The sequence below is a fragment of the Lasioglossum baleicum genome, chromosome 13 (genome assembly GCF_051020765.1).
Source record: "Lasioglossum baleicum chromosome 13, iyLasBale1, whole genome shotgun sequence".
In the NCBI taxonomy this organism is placed as follows: domain Eukaryota; kingdom Metazoa; phylum Arthropoda; class Insecta; order Hymenoptera; family Halictidae; genus Lasioglossum; species Lasioglossum baleicum.
This window is the reverse complement of record NC_134941.1, coordinates 6,482,082-6,503,781: the sequence shown is the minus strand read 5'-3', so window position 1 is coordinate 6,503,781 and position 21,700 is coordinate 6,482,082. Positions and strand designations below refer to the sequence as shown.

At 40.3% G+C, this 21,700-nt stretch overlaps 1 protein-coding gene across 3 annotated transcripts in view; it reads left to right on the top strand.

The window, feature by feature from the left end:
- Positions 1–3,627: 3,627 nt before the first annotated feature.
- Positions 3,628–21,700, top strand: part of Nachra7 (nicotinic acetylcholine receptor alpha7 subunit) — a 288,785-nt gene continuing 270,712 nt past the window's right edge. The window contains exon 1 of one of the 3 annotated variants that reach the window (XM_076436787.1): positions 3,628–4,672. Coding sequence is in view for 2 of the 3 variants with exons in the window: in XM_076436785.1 (XP_076292900.1) it covers positions 4,627–4,672 (46 nt within the window). In the remaining variant the exon portion in view is untranslated. The remainder of the gene's footprint in view (positions 4,673–21,700) is intronic. The other 2 variants (XM_076436785.1, XM_076436786.1) reach the window with 2 other exon arrangements.

Sequence of the window (21,700 nt, the reverse complement as noted above, 5' to 3'; positions counted from 1 at the left end):
TTGCATGATCTACAGTAATCTATAATTTATCTAAAAACATTTTCAGAGAATAACATCCCTTAAAAGATAGACTGGGTTGCAAAATGAAAACTAACGGCGCGAGGGCAGAGTGACGACTCCGCAAATAAAAATAATTCCTTGGGAAAACTTGGTGGCGAAAATGGACCGTGGTCACGGTAACCTATCCATTTTCATTGGAGTTCGAACTAATTGGAAACGATTTTTAAATGAAATTTGGCGGATGGTTTTGCACGAAGTTTATCGTTATTTAGTTTAAGCGTCGCCAAGGGTAAAATAGCCGCGGAGCTTCCTGACATAGAGAAAATGAAATACAGTTGAAGTTAGGCGGAGGAACGTTAGCTAGGTACCAAACTAAATTGCAGAGTTCAGCAAGCATTAAAAATTTATAGTAAAGATGCCGCAATTTGCCGCACGGATGCGGCAATCCCTGGTGTCATGATTTATTTTTGAATGTGTCTTTGCGAAACCCAGCGAAGAAAGAAGACGAAAAGACACGAACTCGCGTGACTGCGCAGCCAGCTTGAAAGTGTTTCACTGTTCTTGGATATTCTAAGTAGACGTGGCTGGGAAAAGAATGATTTGGGACAGAGTTCATCGACATTCTATTTCTATTCAATTGTAGGTACGTTTTAATATTAATGTGCATCACTTTTCAATTCAATGTTCAAAATATTTTGCAATATCTAAGCATACTTATACGATTTAAGGGACACTATATGAAGTATTGAAACTTGCAATAACTTTTCATTTAAACTTTATTCAAACTTGCTACATAAAAATTTCTTTCTTTATCTAATAACTCCAATAAGCTGCAACTAATTTTTGTCCCAAGTGCATAAAATCTAAAGTTTAATGATAAGCTCTGATTTAAACTTTGACCATTCATATAACTTTATTTCAACGTTGTAGATAATTTGATTCCGTTACTTTAGTTTGGAAAACAAAGAAATCGAAAGCGATCATTTAAAGAAACTTTTTTCAAATTATTATATTTGCTAATCTAGATTTTATTCAATACATATTTCTCACTAAAATGTCAAATAATGATTTTAAAAATAATTCGGGATTCAATTTGCACAAAGGTTACCAACCCAGATTTTATTTAATATACTGCACCAACACGTTGTCAATGGTTTTAAGAATCATTTACTGATTCAATTTGTAACAAAATGTATTATCAATACTTTTTGCTAATGGTGTCCGAAATTTTCCCGCAGTTTTGCATGTAACTAAACTATTCATTCGGTCACTCGACCATGTACGTGATACGTTTCATGGAATTCCTTTCATCCGTTGTTACACAACGTTGAAACAAACGGACGAATAGACAAAATTTTAGTTTTTGTTCTCGGTCGTAATCAAATTGCTCGAAACACGTAACAACCCCGAGAACTCGCGGAGACTCGAACAGGCGGACAGAATGTTGTTTTTATTTCTATAGATTTAAAAACCAGAGAGGAATGCATGAATCCGTAAGGAATTTTTTTATACGCGTTATAATAACAGCGACTTTTTTAGCATTCCCGGGAAGGACACTTCGTTTCGTTAAAATGCGCGTGGTTGAAAAAATGTTCATATGTATATTTATTTCCATTTTTAGACAATCTATTAGGTTGGAAAGAAAGTTCTTGCGGTTGTCATTATAAAATCCAAATAACAAAAACCGTAAGAACTTTCTTTCCGACCTAATATATGTAAATAAAACTGTAAATATTCGTTTGTTCAAGATCTTAAATCTACGAAAGTTCTTCACCGATTGCTTTGAAATTTTGACACAACGTTGAATTCGAATACGCTCGTGTTTTTATATAAAAAAATATTATATACCCACAAGCAGTGTGAAATTAAACATATTAGAAACGTGCGCTTTCTCTTTTCTTTCTTTTCCATTTAACCAGACCGAGCCACAGCAACGCGTGGCCGGGTACAGCTAGTATCGAATAAATGTGCAAACCGAGTCTGCATGTACGAGCTGAGTCACAAATGTCTACTCTTGATAAACCACAAAAATTAAAAACAAAAGAAAAATTTGTAAAAACTTTTTAATCAAAATTGGACAATTTTTGTTCAATCGAAATTGAACAAAATATCCTCACTTTAGCATAGACCTACGTAAAACCTTTTCTGAACTGACTGTAATCTTTCCAGTTGCATTATTCTTAGCGTATTAAGCATACCAAACTCGAAAACAACTTTCTAGGTCACAGTTCAGACGAAAAATTTTGATTGTGCATAAAGATGCGCAGTCTAGTGATAACAGTAAAAGGAGCGGGGCGATAGGGTAATCAATCGTCGAAAATCATGAGTGCAGTGCGCCTGTCGTTCTTATCGTGAACAATAAAACCTGGTGGTCTATGGCATAGCGTAGTGGGGAACTGTCGGGCTAGACGTTACCGTCCGGGTCTATCACTGTTAAAGTTCCATCAAGTCGTCGAGGTCGCCTCGTCAGGGCAGCGTGTCCCTCGCGCACGGGGTTTTAAAATAAACGGCGTGGCGCGCTATCAAAAGAGCGTTTCCGATATAGGATCGCGGCCGATCAGCGGGCAGTGTCGAAATCGCGTATCAATCCGGCCCATCGATTCGGTAGCTTTGATTCAGCGATATCGGTGGGAAACAAAGCGCGAGCAAGAGGATAGCTACGAGAGGAGAGGAGAGAAGAGGAGCGTAGAGGAGAGGAGAAGAGAGGAGAGGCGAGGAAGGGGGTAGAAAGAACTGGCCGTTCGCGAGCATCAATGATCGAGATCAATCGGCGGGTAGAGGCGGCCGTAGGCCAGTCTTCTGGAGAATAATTTCTGGATCTGGCAGGGCCGTGCACCATCGCCGAGAAAGAGGAGTAACAGCGAGAGAAACATCTGGCCGCTTGCGCCTCTGCCGCGCGCGGCTCAGGTATACCGAAGAAAGGATTCGAAACGAAAGTTCGAAACGGGAGATAGACACAAAGGAGAATCGGAGCATCGGGGCGTTAAGAGGACTCAGAGAGAAGACGGTATCCTCCCGCATACGGTTCTGTGTTGACTGAAGCGACTTAAGTCAACGCCGCGCTCACCTACGGTGTCTGGCACACTAGGTTCTCTGACGGCGTGCGTCACGTGAGGGGGAGCGGGAGAGAGAAAGAGAGAAAGATAGAGCGAGCGAGAGAGAGAGAAGAGAGGAACGCGCGAATAGAGGTGGCAGTGAGCGAAGGGGTTAGGCTAAAAAGAGGGGGTCGACGAGCGGAGAAGGAGGACAGCGAGCTGGACCGGGTTCGGGGGTGCGAGAGAGACGAGCCCGTGTAGCGGTGAAGGGTTTAAGTATAAGGATACCGAGGCATGCGCCGTCCTATCATATTGATCTCGCCATAGTAACGATTCTCTCTTCTCCGGCGATGTTGGCATGCACTATAGCAGCGGGATGAGGAGGGAAACTCGACGAGAACGGCGGAAGGGGGTTGTACCGCATGGTATACCATGCCACCCGACGATGCGCGGATGTGGGCTGCACTGGCGAGAGCGAGATCTCCGACGAGCGAAAGGGAAAAGAAGAGAGACGATCTCCGTGGTCGAACGGAGATAGAGATAGGAGAGAGGGATGCAGGACAGGGGTTGAACAGAGAGGACAGGCATCAGTGGCGGTAGGCCACACAGGGCGCTAGCGCCAAAGAGAGCCGAGGCGGCGGTACCGCGCGGCGTTGCAGCCAAATGAAAATCAGTCCAGCGTTGGTCGCCGGCCAGGGCGCATCTGACAATCCTGTGACCGGATACGGGACCGTCGAGGACATTGTTGAACGGTGGCACGTCCGTGATTAGCATCGATCTGAGGGTAGATCAGAGGGATGTTAGCCGGGGTAGCGTCACGGTGCTGACGGTCAGACGCGCTCTGAGATTGGCGGCGGGGTTCGGACGTCGCGAAAAGAAGAGCCGATCAGGGTTCAAGCCGTAGTCGGTCGAATGAGCTGTCTCGGCGTATCTGAGCCGTGCTGAAAGAGAGACAGAGCGAAAGACAGAGGAGAGAGAGAGAGAGCGAACGTTCTCTCCCCGTGCATCGTCGGTGCACTCTCTCCGTACCCGCAGTGTCGACTCTCTGACCAGACCAGGAACGGTGCTAGAAGCTGATCATTCTCGTTGAAGGGGGTCTTGTCGCTTGGGACAGATCGAGCGGAACGATTTAGGTAAAAACGAGAGTAACCCGAACGAGAGAAGAGATATGTCCTCGATGCACAACGATGCTGCTACTGCTACACGGAGCGCACGGATCGTCCGCGGAGGTTTTTAGTTTGTGCGAGGTGTACGCGCAGGGACACGCTGCAGGTCCGCGGAGGCTGTCACGTGCCCCTGATAGAGCAAACACGATGCCATTGCCGTGCACCAGGCACGTATGCTCGCGAGGACCCTGAGGACAGGAGAGCTGCTCTCGATCATCGGCCAGTTTAGCCGTGGTACCACGAAGAAGCCTCTCGGTGTCTGCGACTCGAGTGGTTCTGCTCTCTCTCTGTTCGACGCGTCTCTGCAGCCACGTGCGAGGACAACCGAACGGTGAGGAGGTGGAGGAGGCGGAGAAGCCGGTGGTGGCGGAGGTGGTGGTGATCGTGGAAGGAGCGAGCTGCTCCGATTCCTCAATCGAGCAAACATGAGACGTTGGACTTTGATGACTGTTATAGCCCTGGCTACATCCGGTGAGTTCGCCCGTTGCCCCACACACACTTCATCTTATTTACTCTGTAGGTGTCCGCGGACCTCTGTCATCATGCTAGACTCGTGGCTAGGCTCTCGTCCTAGGGACCCGAGCTTTTTTTGTCGCAACGCGGGCGGTCAACCGACTCGCTAGATAATCGGCTTTCTATTGTCTCTCGGTTTTGTTACTTCTTCGTCACTCTCTATCTCTCGCTCTCTCTCTCTTTTCATCTTTCCACCACTTTCTCTCGGCGTCTACTGTTTCTCCATCCATTTCTCATTCTGTCTGTCTTTACATTCTACCTATTCCGTCCCCGAGCTCGACACGCTTCAAACGCATAAGACGGGTCTCTGTATACACATACACGGGCCGCACCGCCACCGCGGGGATTTACGTGCGAGAATCGTTGTGCACGAGGTCAACTTTGACACTTCGGAACCGCAACAAAAACCGAACGGAGACCGATGGATCTCTCTCCCCTCCGTCCGTCAGAAGAATTTTTACCGTCTGACCGCGAACGATTCGGGTCAGCCAATTTCATCTGATAACAGAAACTTGCGCCGGAAAACCGAGTCTGATTTATATCGCGTCCACCTCTGTCGCGTCCCGAATGAAATTTCCGAAATATTTACGAGCCGCGACTTTTGACGTCGAGTCGTATTTCACTGATCGATTTTAATATTAGGAACGGCGGCGAAGACACGTTTCAAACCGGCAGTGTTCGAACCGTTATCGCCCGGTGATTAAGATTCTTTGAAAACAATTTATCTCTTGTGTTTCTGTCTCTCTCTCTCTCACCCTCTCCGAATCTGTCACTGGGAGATCTGCATGAATTCGATGAAACTCGGGATCAAACGAAACGCGTCTGTGATCCACGAAGTGCGGCGCTCAGATGATTTCGGATCCGGGAATAGGGTGTTGCTTCGGGAGCTAACGTGTTGTCACCGGCGACGTTTTCTCTGCTGGTTAAACCGCACCGATTTCCCTGTATAAATATAGTATACGGAAATATTTTTCGGAAATTTCGCCGATCGGTGAATCAGTTTCTTTTCCTCTGTTTTCGCGGATTATCTTTTGCACGGTCGACGGGTTTGTCAACAGAGGGAAAAGACGGACGGGGGACTGATTCCTCGGGGGAACAATTAACTTCCGATTGCGGTGAATTTTAATTGACGCGATCACCGGACCGGCGATCGTCATCTTCTTCTATTAATTCCGTCTCTCGCGAAACGTTTGATTAATTGGGGCTTCGCCGCTGCGGACAATCTTCGTTCCTCTTTCGTGCACCACGATGCCGTGCCGGCGTGGGCGTTAGAAAGGATTCCCGGGGAAGCCAGTGTTTAATTCACCCACGCAAGGATCCCGGAGACCCGCCGATGCGTTCGGAACTGCTCGATCGGACGGAGCCGAGGAAAGAATTACGAGGGAACATTTTCTACAGCGTAAAAGTCTCCTGAACGCTGCCAGGAAATTATTGGAACTACCACGGGCGGTTCGAAATTCATGACCGTCTCCGCGAACGTGGTTGCGGCAGACGAATTCTGGAAATATCTAGTCTCGCATATGAGTAGACAGCAGATCTGCATGCGAAATCAAAATTTTCTACGTGAAGCACATTTACGATACAACTGTGAAACAAAAATTGATTTCCTTTCTTAATATGTTTATAGGTTGAAAATAATATAACAGTATTTTTTTAAATTCTTCTAATCTCTTTATTGTTTTAAATTACACCTACTCATGTTTGCCATAAGCGCATAAAATCCGCTGTCTACTTATGAGTCCCTGCATTCTGTCGCGATAAATGATCATTTCCACGTTGTTCGATAAGCTCTTTTCAATGAGCGCATCGACAATTTTTGACTGCCCTCCAATCCAAAACAATTAATACATTATTTAATAACAAGCATTTGTTTTCTATCCTGTAAAGACCATATAGCAAAAGCTAGATAAAGGTATCGATCAACTGCATCTATTTTCGAAATCCCCGTTTGGATGATTTAATTAATGTTTGTTGAGATATTCGTTAATTTCGAGCTCGGGTTCAGCCTGTAAATTCCATGTCGAGGTTGACAATACGGATGCATCAAATAGACGCATATATTGTAGTCAGCCACCCACGCACATTGCGTATAAAACGCGAGCTGACGCACAGAATATTGAGCACACTAATTTCAGACAACGCTTAATCATCAGATGAACGTGATCGCAACCTAGGCAAAAACGGGACTGGAAAAAATTACATTCTGAGGGGGGGAGCAGATTGCTCACTTTTTATTGCTCTACTTAGCTCGACGCTATTTCAAACTTTGAGAAAATTAAATAAACGCGAATTGCTGAAAATGAACGTCAGGCGAGACATTCTCCAAAATACCGTAACGGGTACACTTCATTTCGACAGTTTCAAAGTATCATGAGGGACTATTACAAAGCTGTCATTTTTATCTGGATTTTCATCAGATACTATTGACACCATTGACGTAAATTATTTTTATTAACGCGTTAATGGACACGGGGATAATAAGAGACATTGAAAATTAATCACACGGAATCCATTGCTTTGATTATTTTGTTTACATATGAAATTCGTTTTTTACAAGTTGCTGGGCCGTTATAATTCACACAATGATGATTCTTCGAACATAAACCTTTCCGAACAACCTCGGTATTACATAGATGTACAAATTAAATTGTGGCCATCAGAATCAATAAAATCTTTTATCCATCAAATTAAAGATTCAGTAATTGTTTGCGAGATGGAGTAAGTACACAGAAAGTGATGGATATTGTTTTTGACAATAGAATGTATCTGAAATGTCTGTAAAATATCAAAAAATGCAAGAGCGAAGAGCTAGGAATTAATTTGTGCACCTAACACATTCCTGAGAGTACCATGATTCAACTAATCTTAAAAGGGGGACATTTCTCCTCTCTGTGCAACTTAATCCAAAGAACCCTCTTTCGAAAACAAAATTAAAAAATCCCTGATAACCAAGCATAATGGGTACACGCAAACGCAACCACGAAAGCATTTCTGTTGTTCTCTTCACATCGATACAATTTCGACCCGCATTCCAGCGGAAATGAGTATCATCCCACGTCCAAACCTCGGCTTTGCATTCGCAGATGTATAAGAGTGTCCCGGAATCTACGTATGTGTATTGGTTTCTATCTTCGCCGGGTGTACTTCATCCCCCTCAATTAATTTCTTGTAACAAGAGGTCCGTTAATTGGATCCAAGGCAATTTCACTTCGTACACGGGTCTAATCAGCAACCGCAGGGACAATGGATCGAGTAAACATTACGTACCAGTATTAAGCACGGATTAAATTGAGGGGTGTGCTCTCGCTTCGATTCTCCTTGCGGTGCAATACGAAAAAAGAAAAAAGAGACGGAAGAAACCACGAATCCTCCCAATGTTCTTCGTTCAAGTTGCGCACAGCACGAGCGAGAACGATATAAATCGTATCGGGGTGCGTGGAGCCGCTTTGAGCGCGGACGCCTAAAAATACCCGGTAGTAATGAAAGATAAATTCCGGAACAGTCGCATTGTCGCGCGATTAAACAGCGCGTTGACCTGCAACGTGAAATGAAAAGGCAACAATACCCCGCACGTTCGACGCAACGATGACAATTCTCTGAGCAGCAGGAATCTGTTTTCGTGATCCTCTCGTCGCTGCGCGTCCACGATTCACGCCCGTAGATGCGATCAATTGAACGTCATATCCATTATCATGGTTACTATTATCGGTAGACGAATTTATGCAGCCGCGAAGTCCGCGATACAGTTTTAAGGGGGTGCTCTGATTGCCAGAATTTTTTTCCAGCAGAACTATTAAAGTTTTTGTATTAGGATTTTGTATACATAGTTGTGGGTATTTGAAGTGCCCAAGTTATTTTCTGTTAAGTAAAATATAATAATTAAAATTGTAGAATATATTTGAGAGTGGACACATTTTAACTTGATGTTCCATTTTCTCAAAATCTACTGCAGATATCAACTCCAACTTTTTAGAGCATCTAGTGTAGTACTAGGGGTGTATTTTAGCAAAAGAGAATTTTGAAACGCCGAACAGAAAATATTATACAACCTAAATGTGTAGATGTCGTATAGATGTTGAAATTAATCAGGGATAATCCTATTTTAACACGGCCAAAAATTGACGTTAACCTCTAAAAGCTGCGGAATTAGATGTCTTCAAATAGCTGGGTCAAAATAGATCCAGACATCGTCTTGTGAGGGTGAAACTACTGTTGTCAGTCATAAATAACTTGGCCGATATCGCCTGTTTACTATTCGAGTGTTCTATTATCTAATTGGAGTTTTAATTAGCGACATATGCAACTAAATAATCTCTGATTGTAATGATTTAGTTTGTACTTACACAGTGGGTGTAAAAAGTATTCGTACGCCCTTTAAAATAGAATAACTTTTTCATAATCGACCTGATTGTTTTATAATTAATTAGAAGCATTGGTTTACGAAATGATACGCAAAAAAGATTTTCCAAAAATGATAATTTACAAGGTTACATGCAAAAATAAAGAAGGCATTTTTTACAACTTTTTTATTCGGGCCCTTAAAGAAAATTTAAAATATATGTTTTGTAGATATATAGTAGTTACACACATGCTGAAAATTTCATCGAGATCGAGAATTGAGAAAATCGAGTTTAAAGTCGGGTTTACGTGCTTCGTATATGAGGGAAGTAGAATTGGTCAGTCATGATCAGACACGTCAGACGATTCCTACCGAATAGCATGCGTACTCGCTGCAATTTCAAAATCGATCTTGTCAAAAACGAAGCTTTGGATGAAAAAATTTTATTCTATGTTTTCGACTTATTTTCTCATGAGACAATTGTATTTATATTGTGAATTATATTGTTAAAATGCTCTTGTGTAAGTACTTTGACATTTAAAAGAATTAAACCTCGCAGAAATATTAGGGGTGCTTGAACTCTGATAATCTGCAGACGTTAAGTTCATCACACGCTGCAATCTCGATGGAGCCTATTGTTTTCTCCTGGTCGCAGTACTTATAAAGGTTTGGGTCCACTTGACTGAAGTTTGATCGACTTGAAAGCACCGGTTAGGTTCCTTAAAGTATTTATAAAACGTCTGAATCTCGTCTTAGTTGGAAGCATTTTTCTTGGCATTGCAATTCATTAAAAAGCGTATAGTATTCGCAAGTAAACAATGGGTTAGGCTTCTTGATGATCTCAAACCAGATAAACGAGAACTAAAAATGTGAATGTTGTGTTATCCGAAGATTTCGTTATCCGAACTTGTTTCTCTATTCATTCGAATGCTAGAGATTATACTATGCTTTTGAAAGGGAGATAAAACAATATCTGGGGTCCGGCCAGTTTGCAAACCTACAATCGATGAACACGCCGATTGCGTCACTCGAGCATCGATGATCATTCTGTAACCCTCCAGTGCACGGGTGGAGAGAGCTCCCATTGATACATGGGTAGGAACCATGAGATTATATCTTTTGCACTTCTCTTTATTGATAAATAATGAACTGTACTAAAATATACTCCTTCAGCGAGGTGTGGTAGAAAAATATAATTTTGCATCATGGGAACCAAAGGTCCTCATCCTTCTCATTTAATTCATCATTTTATAAGAACACAGAGAGTTGCGTTATTTTCAACTGCTTAAAATTATTTACGGAAAGGATAACTGTGCACGTAGCTCCTGTATCTTGGAATTAATACAAACAATTTTTCTTTAGCACATAAATTTAAGTTAGTAATCCTTAATATTGAAAATGGCCCTACATATAAGGTGTTTCAAATAAGTGGAAAACGTAGAATAAAATTTTGTTCTCCGAGACTTCAATTTAGAGAGACATGAATTTGAAAATGCATCGTGTACAGTAAACTCCCGCGATAAAGAAACTGTTTAAAAAGACTGCATATATTTCTTGTGACAGTAAATTTACAAATACAAAGACTGTTTAAAAATACCGTACACTTACCGACACAAGAAATACGACGGAAGTCTACCGTATGGGTGCTATTGAATAGGACGCTGCCGCGTCTGGTCATGACCAGCCGGTTCTACTTGTAAATATTAATGCTCGCGAACCTGGCGAATTTTCAAATGTCCTCGGAAACGAAGCCTCGAACAAACAAATTTGATTCCGGGTTCTGGTCTTATTTGTTTATTAAGAGACATAAACAAATATATCTTTAATGGTGCAGTATTGCAACAAGCACGCTCTTCATGTGTGTAACAGAATGTTCAACCAACAAGTGTTCAGATAACAATGGTTCCTATCGTACATACATGCTAACATGTGCTTAGTAAGCACAGACAAGCCCATGTCAGCACTACGAACAGATTTCGTCTTCGAGAAGAAAATATGTAAATTACTTAATATTTCCAAGCCGAGTGTTTCAATGCACAAGACCTTCTTCATATATCCAACAGAATGTTCAACCAACAAGTGTTCACATTTCAGAACGTTCAGACAAAAATGTTTCCACTACACATACATGTTAACATGTGCTCGTTAAACACAGACAAGCCTATGTCAACACTACGAACAGATTACATCTTAGAAAAACAAATATGTAACTACAATTTACTAGAAGTGCGACAATAAGAAGTCAACTGTCCAACAACGCGACGTTCAACAAACAAGTGTTCACACAACAGAACCTGCACCAAACTCGTATTCACACGTCGACCCTACACGAACTCTACCATCAGCCCAGCATCAGCGAAGTAAATGCCCCATCGTTGAATCTCGTTTGTCTAGCCGTCCGCTCGACTACCGGCGACTGCACTCTTGTCAGAGCGAGATAAAGCAATATGAGGAGTCGGTAGCAGTTCGCGAACCTACAATCGATGAGCAGCACGCTGACTGCGTCACGCGAACGTCGATGACCATTCCGCGCGCGGCAGCTCGCGGCGCAGCGCGGATCGCAGCAAAGCAGAGCAGAGCGGAGCAGAGTCGTTGCATCGCTGCACCGTTGCGAGTCGATTCTGCCAGCAGAGCACGGCGCGGCGTGTGTGCAGATACAGAGTGGACCCCTCTCGTTGCATCGAGTACGCGTGCTGGCCGGGGCTGGTGCTGCGTGCGTACGCGTGCACTTGCGTGTCGGTGGCCCGTGGGCGTGCGTGTGGGTGTACAACGGGGCAGAGTATCGAGCGCGCGCGCCTTCCCGCTTCAAAAGCAGAGGACACTGCACGCGAGAGAGTCAGCCGCCCCCGCACTCGCCAGCCTGCACCCTGGGTTTAGATGCACCTGGGCACACGTACGAGGCGACACACGCGCCAAATCACATGCTCACCCCCCCCCCCCCCCCCCTCCCTCGTTTCATCCTCTACCTTTCTCTCTCTCTCTCTCTCCCTCTTTCGCCCGTCCCCGCTCGTTGGATCGCGCGCGTGCTGCCTCTTTCGACGCGACCGCGATCGTGCACGTCAAGAGTGAAAACTGTGCCAAACGGTGCGCTGCTGCTACACGCAAGAACCCGCGGCGAAACTACCTTCAACTGACCATTTTCCATTCCGAGCGACGAGTGCCTTTAACGGAACCATCCTGTACACGACGACGACAACGACGTTCACTCACTCGTCCACTGACTTCTTTGCTTTGAACGACGGGAACTACCACAGACTGGAAGTCTAGTCGTGCCGTTCGCTGGAACGTTGCTGTTGTTGTTTTTGTCCTTGCTCTGTGGTCCATCGACTGCACAGACCAATTCCAGCGGTATTTGTGTTTGGGGATTCACGTTCTGGATTTACAGTCTTGTTACATCCTCGTCAACTGATTTGTTGCATCCTTGTTAACTGATTCGTTAAATATTTGTAATGAACGTTTCGAGAACATCATTTCTGTTGCTGCTGTTGTTCTGCGAATCCGTTTGTTCGGATAAATTCGAGGGGTGTTTGTGTTGGGGATTCACGTCGTGGATTTACAGTCTTGTTGCATCCTCGTCAACTGATTTGTTAAATAAATGTAGTGAACGTTTGAAGAAAATCATCTATGTTGTTGCTGTTTTGTTTTTGTCCTTGTTGAAATGCGTGCGGTATTCTCGTGTGGATTTAGAGGCTGTCTCGTAACATCATCATCGACATGATTTGTGAATTAGAATGAACATTTGAAGAGAACGATGCATGTTGTTGCGTTTCATGTTGTTCTAGTCCTAATTCAGATAAATTCGAGCTGTGTGGGCATTGCAGTTCATTGGGCATTTATCGGCTACCTAGTAACAACGTAGACAATATGATTTGTGAAATAATCACAAAGAAAATTTAAATAAAATCACGTAATTTGTTGCTGTTCTGCGATTCATCGGCTGGTATTACAAAAATAAGTAAAACGAAACGAATAACATTTTTTTCAATTGACCCCTCGTTTTCTAAAAAGTCGAGTTTGAAAGTTCGAGGGATTCCCGTGTTCACGAGAAGTAGAATTGGTCGGTCATGATCAGACGCGCCAGCCAATTCCGATTCAATAGCACGCGTAACCGTCAAATCTACAAACTCAATTTTCACGAAAACGAGAGGTCAACCGGAAAAATGTTATTCGTTCATTTTATTAATATTTGCGAATGGAATTATCTCTAGAGACATTCCGTGTATACGGTCTTTTTAAACAGATTTTCGATCGCGTTATCCGGTTATAAACAATAATCTCGAAATGGATATCGCTAATAATTACAATTAAATTCGACCTCAGCGAGGATCTCCATAAAATTATCAGCCAATCCGATGTAATGCTTTCGAAGCGATAAGAAGGAAACGCTTAACATTTTTATAGACGGTAATGTCATCGAAAAAACGAAAACCGGATCTCGGTGGAAAGGTAACACGGGTTCTCTGAAGTATTACGCGGAGGAGTTCAAGTTAATCCATCTTCATCGATTAGTAGATTATCAAGGGAGTTTGTCGCATTAAAATTTACCATGCATCGTTACCTTCGGTAGCTTATAATAATAAACTTGATAAACCAAAGTTTCTGACGGTGTTATACCTTCTGTTCTCTATTTTAATAACTCCTGTTCTATTCAAACATTGTTCGAGATTGTTGAATCTTTCCTGCTTAACTTCGAAACTGTAACTACATTTGTTCCCCTAGTTTCGTGATGAAATTTGCACAGGAGAGACAATATATTTGCAAATAAATAAGTAAGAAAGTCGTGACTCTCTATGAGGGTACTCATAATAATTAATTTTGCAGATTTATGTTTATTATTATTCTTTCTTGTGTATCTTCATTTCATACTACATATACATTATCTTTCTAAATGTTAAGCAAATAATATACAAGACATTATGCCAGAGATATGTGGTTTGTTGTACTACTTGACCGCTCTTTATTTATAAATTATAGAATTTCGAAACAAAATCAACAACTTTTATTTGCTGAATTATATCCTTTCCTTTATTTGTTTCATTGTATCAATTAATTGACACAACATCATTTACAAGTTACGTGGCAGTACTGTATTCTTGGGTACTATTGTACTCTATACTAAGTCACCGTCCTCGAAACCATAAATTCTGAAAGTTCTTTACTGTAATGTCTACCTTCATTTCCTTTCGTTTTGTAATTTCATTTCACTTCCCTTTATTACATAATCTCATTGGAAAAGTTGGTTGTATTCATAAATGACGTAAGAGCCTCCATGGCTGAGATATCGTTGTCTATACTACTTCGGTGATTGTTTCATCCAATCTTGTCTCCTTTTCACCGCAGCGTATACATTTTCTCAGTATATCATCACACCTTTCGTTTCTCGTAAAGAATTTATTTACGAATCAGTGTTGATTAAATATTGATTAATTAAATTTCACAAATACTATTGCAATATGTATTGTCTATTTTAATTTTTAAAAAATGTATTGTCTATCCGAAATATTTTCGTAAATTTAATTTCGATGGCACTAACAATATTCTATATTCATATTACAATTTATATAAATGAAAGTCATAGTTTAAAAATTTCAAGACCACTTCTTTATGCAGAATGAAAATTTTCAATATATAAAATAGAAATTTCTTTTCCGCCTTAATATGTTTAATAGGTTGAATATAATATATCAGTACTTTTAAATTCTCCTAAAGGTTTTGTTGTATTAAATTACACGTGCTCATTTTTCCCCTAATCTCATAAAATCCGTTAATTGTAAGAAACAGAAATTCCCACCATGAAACAAATACGCGAGACGAGCAATAAGCAGAAATTAGCGGGAACAATTCGTTCTAATGCACGACTGAATAACAGATTAGGCAGAACTGACTAGAGAAGTTAGGTGTGCAGGCCGGAGAAAATTTGGTGATTTAGAATATGAAGTTCGAGGTGTACGGCCACTAGTTGGCTGAGTTTATGAGTGGTGTGTAGCACGGTATTCCTCTTAATCCTTCCGTCAAGGCTGCTTTAAACCCGCCGGATGCTAGAACGTTCATCAACCGAGTGTAATTCTCGACGCACCTAACGAGTATTCGATGCTCGAGTTGCAACTCGAACTCGGTGGAACCGCGCGCGTGCAACGAAAATTTGCATTGTAATTGCAGCGAACCAAATACATCAAGATTTCAAAGATTGAACGGTTTTTTATGCCTTGCCCGATGGAAAGCGCGGAACCCCCCCTTCGTTATTCCACTTCTCGTTTTTTGCTCTAACTTTGTTCGCCACGGGATTTGAATGTCGGCCTGGGTGCGTCCGCGTGTTTCCATTTTGCGCAATTAGTCCAATGCCGTCGGGTGAAGAAGGATTTCCGGGGAACCGTGGCCCGAGTTCGCTTCTCTCTTCGTGGTCAATGAAAAACCCCTCTGCATTCAGTTTTTCAGTACCTCCATGCTTTATCATTATTAGACGTTTATCTGATTCAATAACCATCCGACATTAATTAATGACCATTTCATTCATTGTCATTATCGACGGTTTAACGTTACGTCATCAATTTCGTTTAAACATTGATTATCCATTAGCCCTCCGACGGTCCGGGTCAATTTTGACCCAGAGTAACAAAATTCGATTACCCAGTTTCTGACGAATTAATTAAATGAACGGCTACTGCATTGTGGACAATGGAATGGTTAACTTGTATACAAGAAATATCTTGGAAAATATGTTTTAAAACATTAATAAATAAAACAGTGCAAGCATAACAGTATACGAAAGGAAAAATTATACTTTGATATTTAGGATCAGAAAAGATGGGCCAAATATAAAATTGTAAAGATATTACTAAAGATAATGTTGATATATCATTCTCGACTTATTAATATTATTAGAAGAGGTAACACACTTTTATTTAACTTCTCTCTTTCCTACAATTGACTTGAACAATTTTTATCTTGCATAAAGATCCGCAGTTTATTAATTAGTAGAGTAGCTCGGGATATTAATTTGCGATATTGATGATAATTGACAACTTTGACCAATGTTTGAGTATTTTATAGGCACACATCTCTCCGTAAATAATTTCATTCGTAATTCAATGTTGTTTAAAGCATGAATCGTTGTCAATCAATTCCAGCCGCTAGCTGATTATCAAACGAATCGCGAACACACCAAACAGTCGCGAAAATCTAAATATCGCTCGATACCCTCTGTGAGCCATTTATTACATTTTTGGGAATAAAACAATCAATACACGGTTTCCGGAAAGGTCTGTTTACTGGAAACCGATTTGAACAGTTTTCAGCACAGATGGCTGACACGTTCAGAGTGTTTGTGCGGAGTTATTTGCACGGACTTTCGAGAATCTGGCTGAAGGGATAGTTCATCGGACTTCTCTAAAAAACGAGTCAGCAACCCGTATTCGTGTCGTTGAATGTGCCGCTCGGAATAAAAGTGACACACAGGCACGCGACGGGACACAATTTCGCAGGCAACGCGGTGAATGTTTCAAGATTTTCAATTTAAACCTCAACCGGAAAACCGTGAAATACCTGGACGATAGATTATTAACAGGCTCCATACAGCAGAGAATAAATCAACCGAACGCCCACACGCTTCTTTTACTGCTGCCGAGTGAAATACCAGCTTTTTCCGGCCTACTGTGGCCTTTTTCATTCGATGTACGTGTACGAAAATTCCGACAAACATGTACGTGTATCAGGAAAAATGTCTCCCCTGTACGCCGAGTAATTTTGACTAATTGGCAAAACGTATCTTCGAAACACGTCGCAACAAGTACGCTTCACCATTGTATCTGCTAGCGGACCCGTTGAAGTGCAATCGATATCGAGACCTCCAATTTTATGCGAGAGGATACAAGACACATTTTAACCCATTATGTTGAAAGCATCGAAATAAAACGATTCAGAAGGCTGCAGAAAGTATTTGAACCCTGAGCTTCAATTCTCGAAAATTTTTCGATATTTATAATTTTGTAAATACGAGTTGTACGACAATAAACCGAAGTTCATTGTAAAATTTTTCTTCTAAGATAATTGTATCGAGTATATGTACATAATGTTTGTAGGGGGTATTGAAATGACTATAGAAACTTTGAAAAATGGTTTTCGTGACTGAATCTACTATAGAAGATTGTAGCTTCCCCTTTATAACAACTCCTTACAATTTGATGTACGATTGTTTCAGGCTGTATCTTCCACAGTTCCAACTTGATCTAAAATTGTTAAACACTCAACGTTGTGCTAAACTAAAAACTGAACTAAACGATGTTGTACTTTAACTATTTGATACTATGTTAGGCAAAGTTCCGGGCAGATCTATATCCATTTAATGTTCTAGCTCACTGGGAGACGTACGAATTTTTGATGTGTTGCTCTGTTCTGAACTCCAATTCCATCTAAAGTTTCGATCCTACACTATTCAAAGTCTACGTTTGATCTGCGCAAAGTTAGTGGTTAGATCAGTGCGGCTCGAAGTTATAATATTGACATAGTTTGATATGAATTACGCGAAGCCCTGATCCGAAATCCCAGACCAAATGAATTTATGCCGAATGAATTTTTAAAGATCCCTTCACTGGAAACTGCACGACTCAGTGACTTAGGGCATTGACCCGTATTGTGTAACGCCTACTGACACAGTGGCTTCGTTTTTTCGCGTGGGCTATGCAGGATGTTATATAAAAATCCTTTTCTGAAGGATATTGACCCATCAATCGGTGTCGCTTTAATGCATTAGGTTAACTGTTGATCTAGAGGCAACAACTAGTTTGTTGTTCCCCTTAAAATAGCTTTAACTCTACGTTGGGAGCGTGGGTGACCTGTGCAACCCAGCCTCCCATTCGCTGCCATATCTATGACACTAAAAATAGCAGACCATTGTCCTTTCTGGTGCCTTCAGCATGCGTCAGTATTTTTATTTACACAGACTCATCTCAACATCGTACCAATTTGTTCCTTACACTGAGAAAAAAACGTAGTTACTTCAATAACACGCGTGTTATTGTAATTTTTTTTACTTCGATGAATATCAATGTATTCTTTTCAATAGTATGAAATTTAGAAGCAAATCGTGATGTATTTGAATTGTCTATCATTAATTATTGAAAATATTATTCGATTCAATACCGTACATTATTATTCGTAATATTTCTCTTTTTCCTTCAATCAGATATGTTGTTAAAAAAATTTGAGAAATGTATTGATTTATACTGGAATTGGTTTGAGGCCATATCTTATTTTTTTGAAAACATTGACGTCAAGCTATTCGCTTATATGATTGGCGGAAATGAGTTTTGCTATTGAAATTCAATAGTATTAAATATTAAAATAAGTTCATATGATATTGGCACTATTCAATAGTACATCTTATTGAATCAACATATATTTTTTTTGTTTCGACAGGATTTTTTTCTCAGTGTACTCAATACTTATTTATTTATTATTTTCATTCGGATCCTTTTGGCAGAGATGAAATGAAGAATTCGAATCTTCTACATTGCTGAATTATTTACAATTTTCAGCCAACAAAAATGCAGAATCCTCTAACAATGTTCGTAAAATTAGTTATTCATTTTCTTATTGGTTATTAATAAATCTTTCAAAAGAGATATCAAGACAAAATATTGAACTGTAGATTTCCTTATCTTTTGCATCGTTTTATTATGTTGCACACTTTCCAAATGCTTCACTCATTAAATTTATATTTTCCATGGTCTGTCGACGAAAATAATTTGTTAATGTCTATACTAGATATCTTGGAAATATATACTATTTTGCTCAGCTTGTAATGTGTTTCTGTAGAAACGTCAAAAACTTCACAGCACGCGCTCAGCACCATCATGAACTTTTTTCACCGCAACTTCGATAACTTCGATTTATGGCGGCAGATTCGCACTATATCTCGCAAGTATAGTAGAACTTCGTTTACCTTACTTCGTTTACTTCACTTATATGGACACGTTAATGCTCGGTTCAAAATATGCGAGCTCACGACCCGAGTTCTTACCTAAATTATTATGATCGATCGTAGTCTCAATTTTAGATGTATATCAACGTGTATTATTACGATATGTGCACACCAACATTCCTTTGTTTATACATGTATCAATTCCTCATAAATTGGGCACATAACCATATCGCGCACAGTGTCATCGTAAAGTGACTGAAGGTAGTAAGAAACATCGTGAAATCTCGATAAAGGAGTAATGAACTTTAGAAGTGATCGTGTGCATCATAATATATCGATAATTTTAGTAGTTTTAAACAAATAAGTACAGTTAGGAACAAAACTGATCACACAACTTTAAATCAGAACAACTTTTTTATGAATGGACCAAACGACTTCAATTTCTCTGTAAGGCTAGATGAATTAGTTTGGTAAATGACGTCTAAAAAATATATTTAAAAAATGCATTTGGTCGGAATTGCTAAAAACAATAGTAAACATTGATTGTTACGACTTTTTTAGCTGGGCCAATAACGAAAATTTAAATAATGTGTTTGGACAACTTGTATAAATTATATACGCTCCGAAAATTTCATTGAAATTGGTCAACTGATTTACGAGTTATAATCGATTAAAATTGGTAAAAAGGCTAAAAATCTTGAAAAATTGCGATTTTTACCACTTTTGATCGTTTATAACTCGTAAACCAGTTAACCAATTTCAATGAAATTTTCGGAGCGTGTAATAATTTATACACGTTGACCAAACACATCTTTTAAATTTTCGTTATCGGCCCAGCTAAAAAAGTCGTAAAAATCAATTTTTACTATTGTTTTTCACAATTTCGACCAAATGCATTTTTTCAACATATTTTTTAGACATTATTTACTGAACTAATTCATCTAGGCTTACGGAGAAATTGAAGTCGTTTGGTCCATTCATAAAAAGTTATTCTGATTTAAAGTGTATGTGATCAGTTTTGCTCCTAACTGTATATAAAGGAAGGATTAAAAAAAATATTCAATCCAATTCAGCGTCCATAAACAGCGTCTAAATAGAATGATAAAGTCCGTCACATATAAAGAGTGAAGATGAATATTTTTTTACGAGTGAACTGTGTGGACGTTCATGAAAAAATAAAAATGTGTTTCCTGTTTTAATCATCTTAATATGTTGAAAATAACATACAATGTCCTCAAAATCTAATATTTGAAGTCCCTCATAAATAGCTAACAATTAATTAAAAAATAACACAGTCAATGGGGAATTTGATTTAAATGAATCGAGAACTGTCCTAGAAAAATCGCACTATTTGAATTAGCAGGATTTACCATTAAATTAATACAACTAACGTCGAGTTAAAAGCGAGATCTAGGCCGTTCAAAGTTCAGGTCACCGGTGGCAGTCAATGAATTCGAAGTTTTACGGAACGAAGTGTTCCATGAAATTGTAGGCGACGGTAGATTTCCCCATGGTGATCTTCAAGCTCGAGAGTCTAATCATGGAAAAATAGGAAGCCACGATACGGTGAATACGGTCGGGAAAAAATCCCTGGGATACGCATCCGTGGTGGTACAGGAAACGAGCACTGACTAGGAGATTCTTCCGCGGTTGTTTCTTTTTTAGACGGGCTCGTTAAAAATTCAAACGTTGCACAAGGTTTCATCTAAGCGTAGGTGTTCATACACCCCGTCGTGTTCCCTTATCTTTTCCTTTTTCCACCCGCTACTTTGATAAACTCCTACAATTCTTTAGAATCTGCTGCATCCATCTCGATCTTCGCTACGCTCTTTTCGCATAATTCTGCAGTCCCCCTCCATCATTTCCTTTATCCCTTTGCCTCGTCTTTCACTTAAGGGCGTACACCACTGTGACAACTATTTTCGACGTTCTACACATTTTTTATAATCATTCCGTCAAGTCTGTTGCACTATAGCGCAAAAGAAAGGAATTTTATTATTTTTAAACAAAATTTCTATAAAGATAATGTTGAAAATTATTTTGTTTTTCAGTTTTGCTGAAAAACATTGTCTGTACTAAAAGAATGTTTCTATTAAAAGAATAATAACGTATCATTTTGATTGTAGATTAAACAATAATAGGAGAATCTTCTAGATACACTTAAAATTTCAAATTGATTGGTCTATATCAACCCTTCTTTATCGAACATGCCAGTTGCAAAAATGTTTTACCGAGAAACATGCCTTTAATATTTGAAGTTGCAACTCAAACTACAGTTCAAGATGTTGCAAAAATCGATTTTTCGCATCAAGAAACTGAATGTCTGCCTCAAGCATATGGTGATCGTACTGTGCCAGCATATTTCGAGTCGGCACTCGGTCTTCCCAGCAATGCCGTTCGTTTCTAATCCATTTTTTGTTTTGCTACCGTGCAGTAAAAGCAACAAAAGGAATGCGTGTTTGCGAATGTGTCACTTGTTGCGTAGCAGTCTCGCCGTGTAATTTGTGCTCCCCGAAGCTCCGAAGCGAGGTTTCCTTAATGCAAACAGGGAAACTCATTACTCTTGAGCAACTGAAAAACAGAAATTAAACTGCGACGCAAAGGTGAGAATTAATGAGACTTTATCGCGGCTGGGAAATCTCGGGAATAAATTGTGTAATAAAATAACTTGTCCAATAGTGTAGTCACACAATCAATGTCAAAAAATATTAGTGCAGATGTATACACA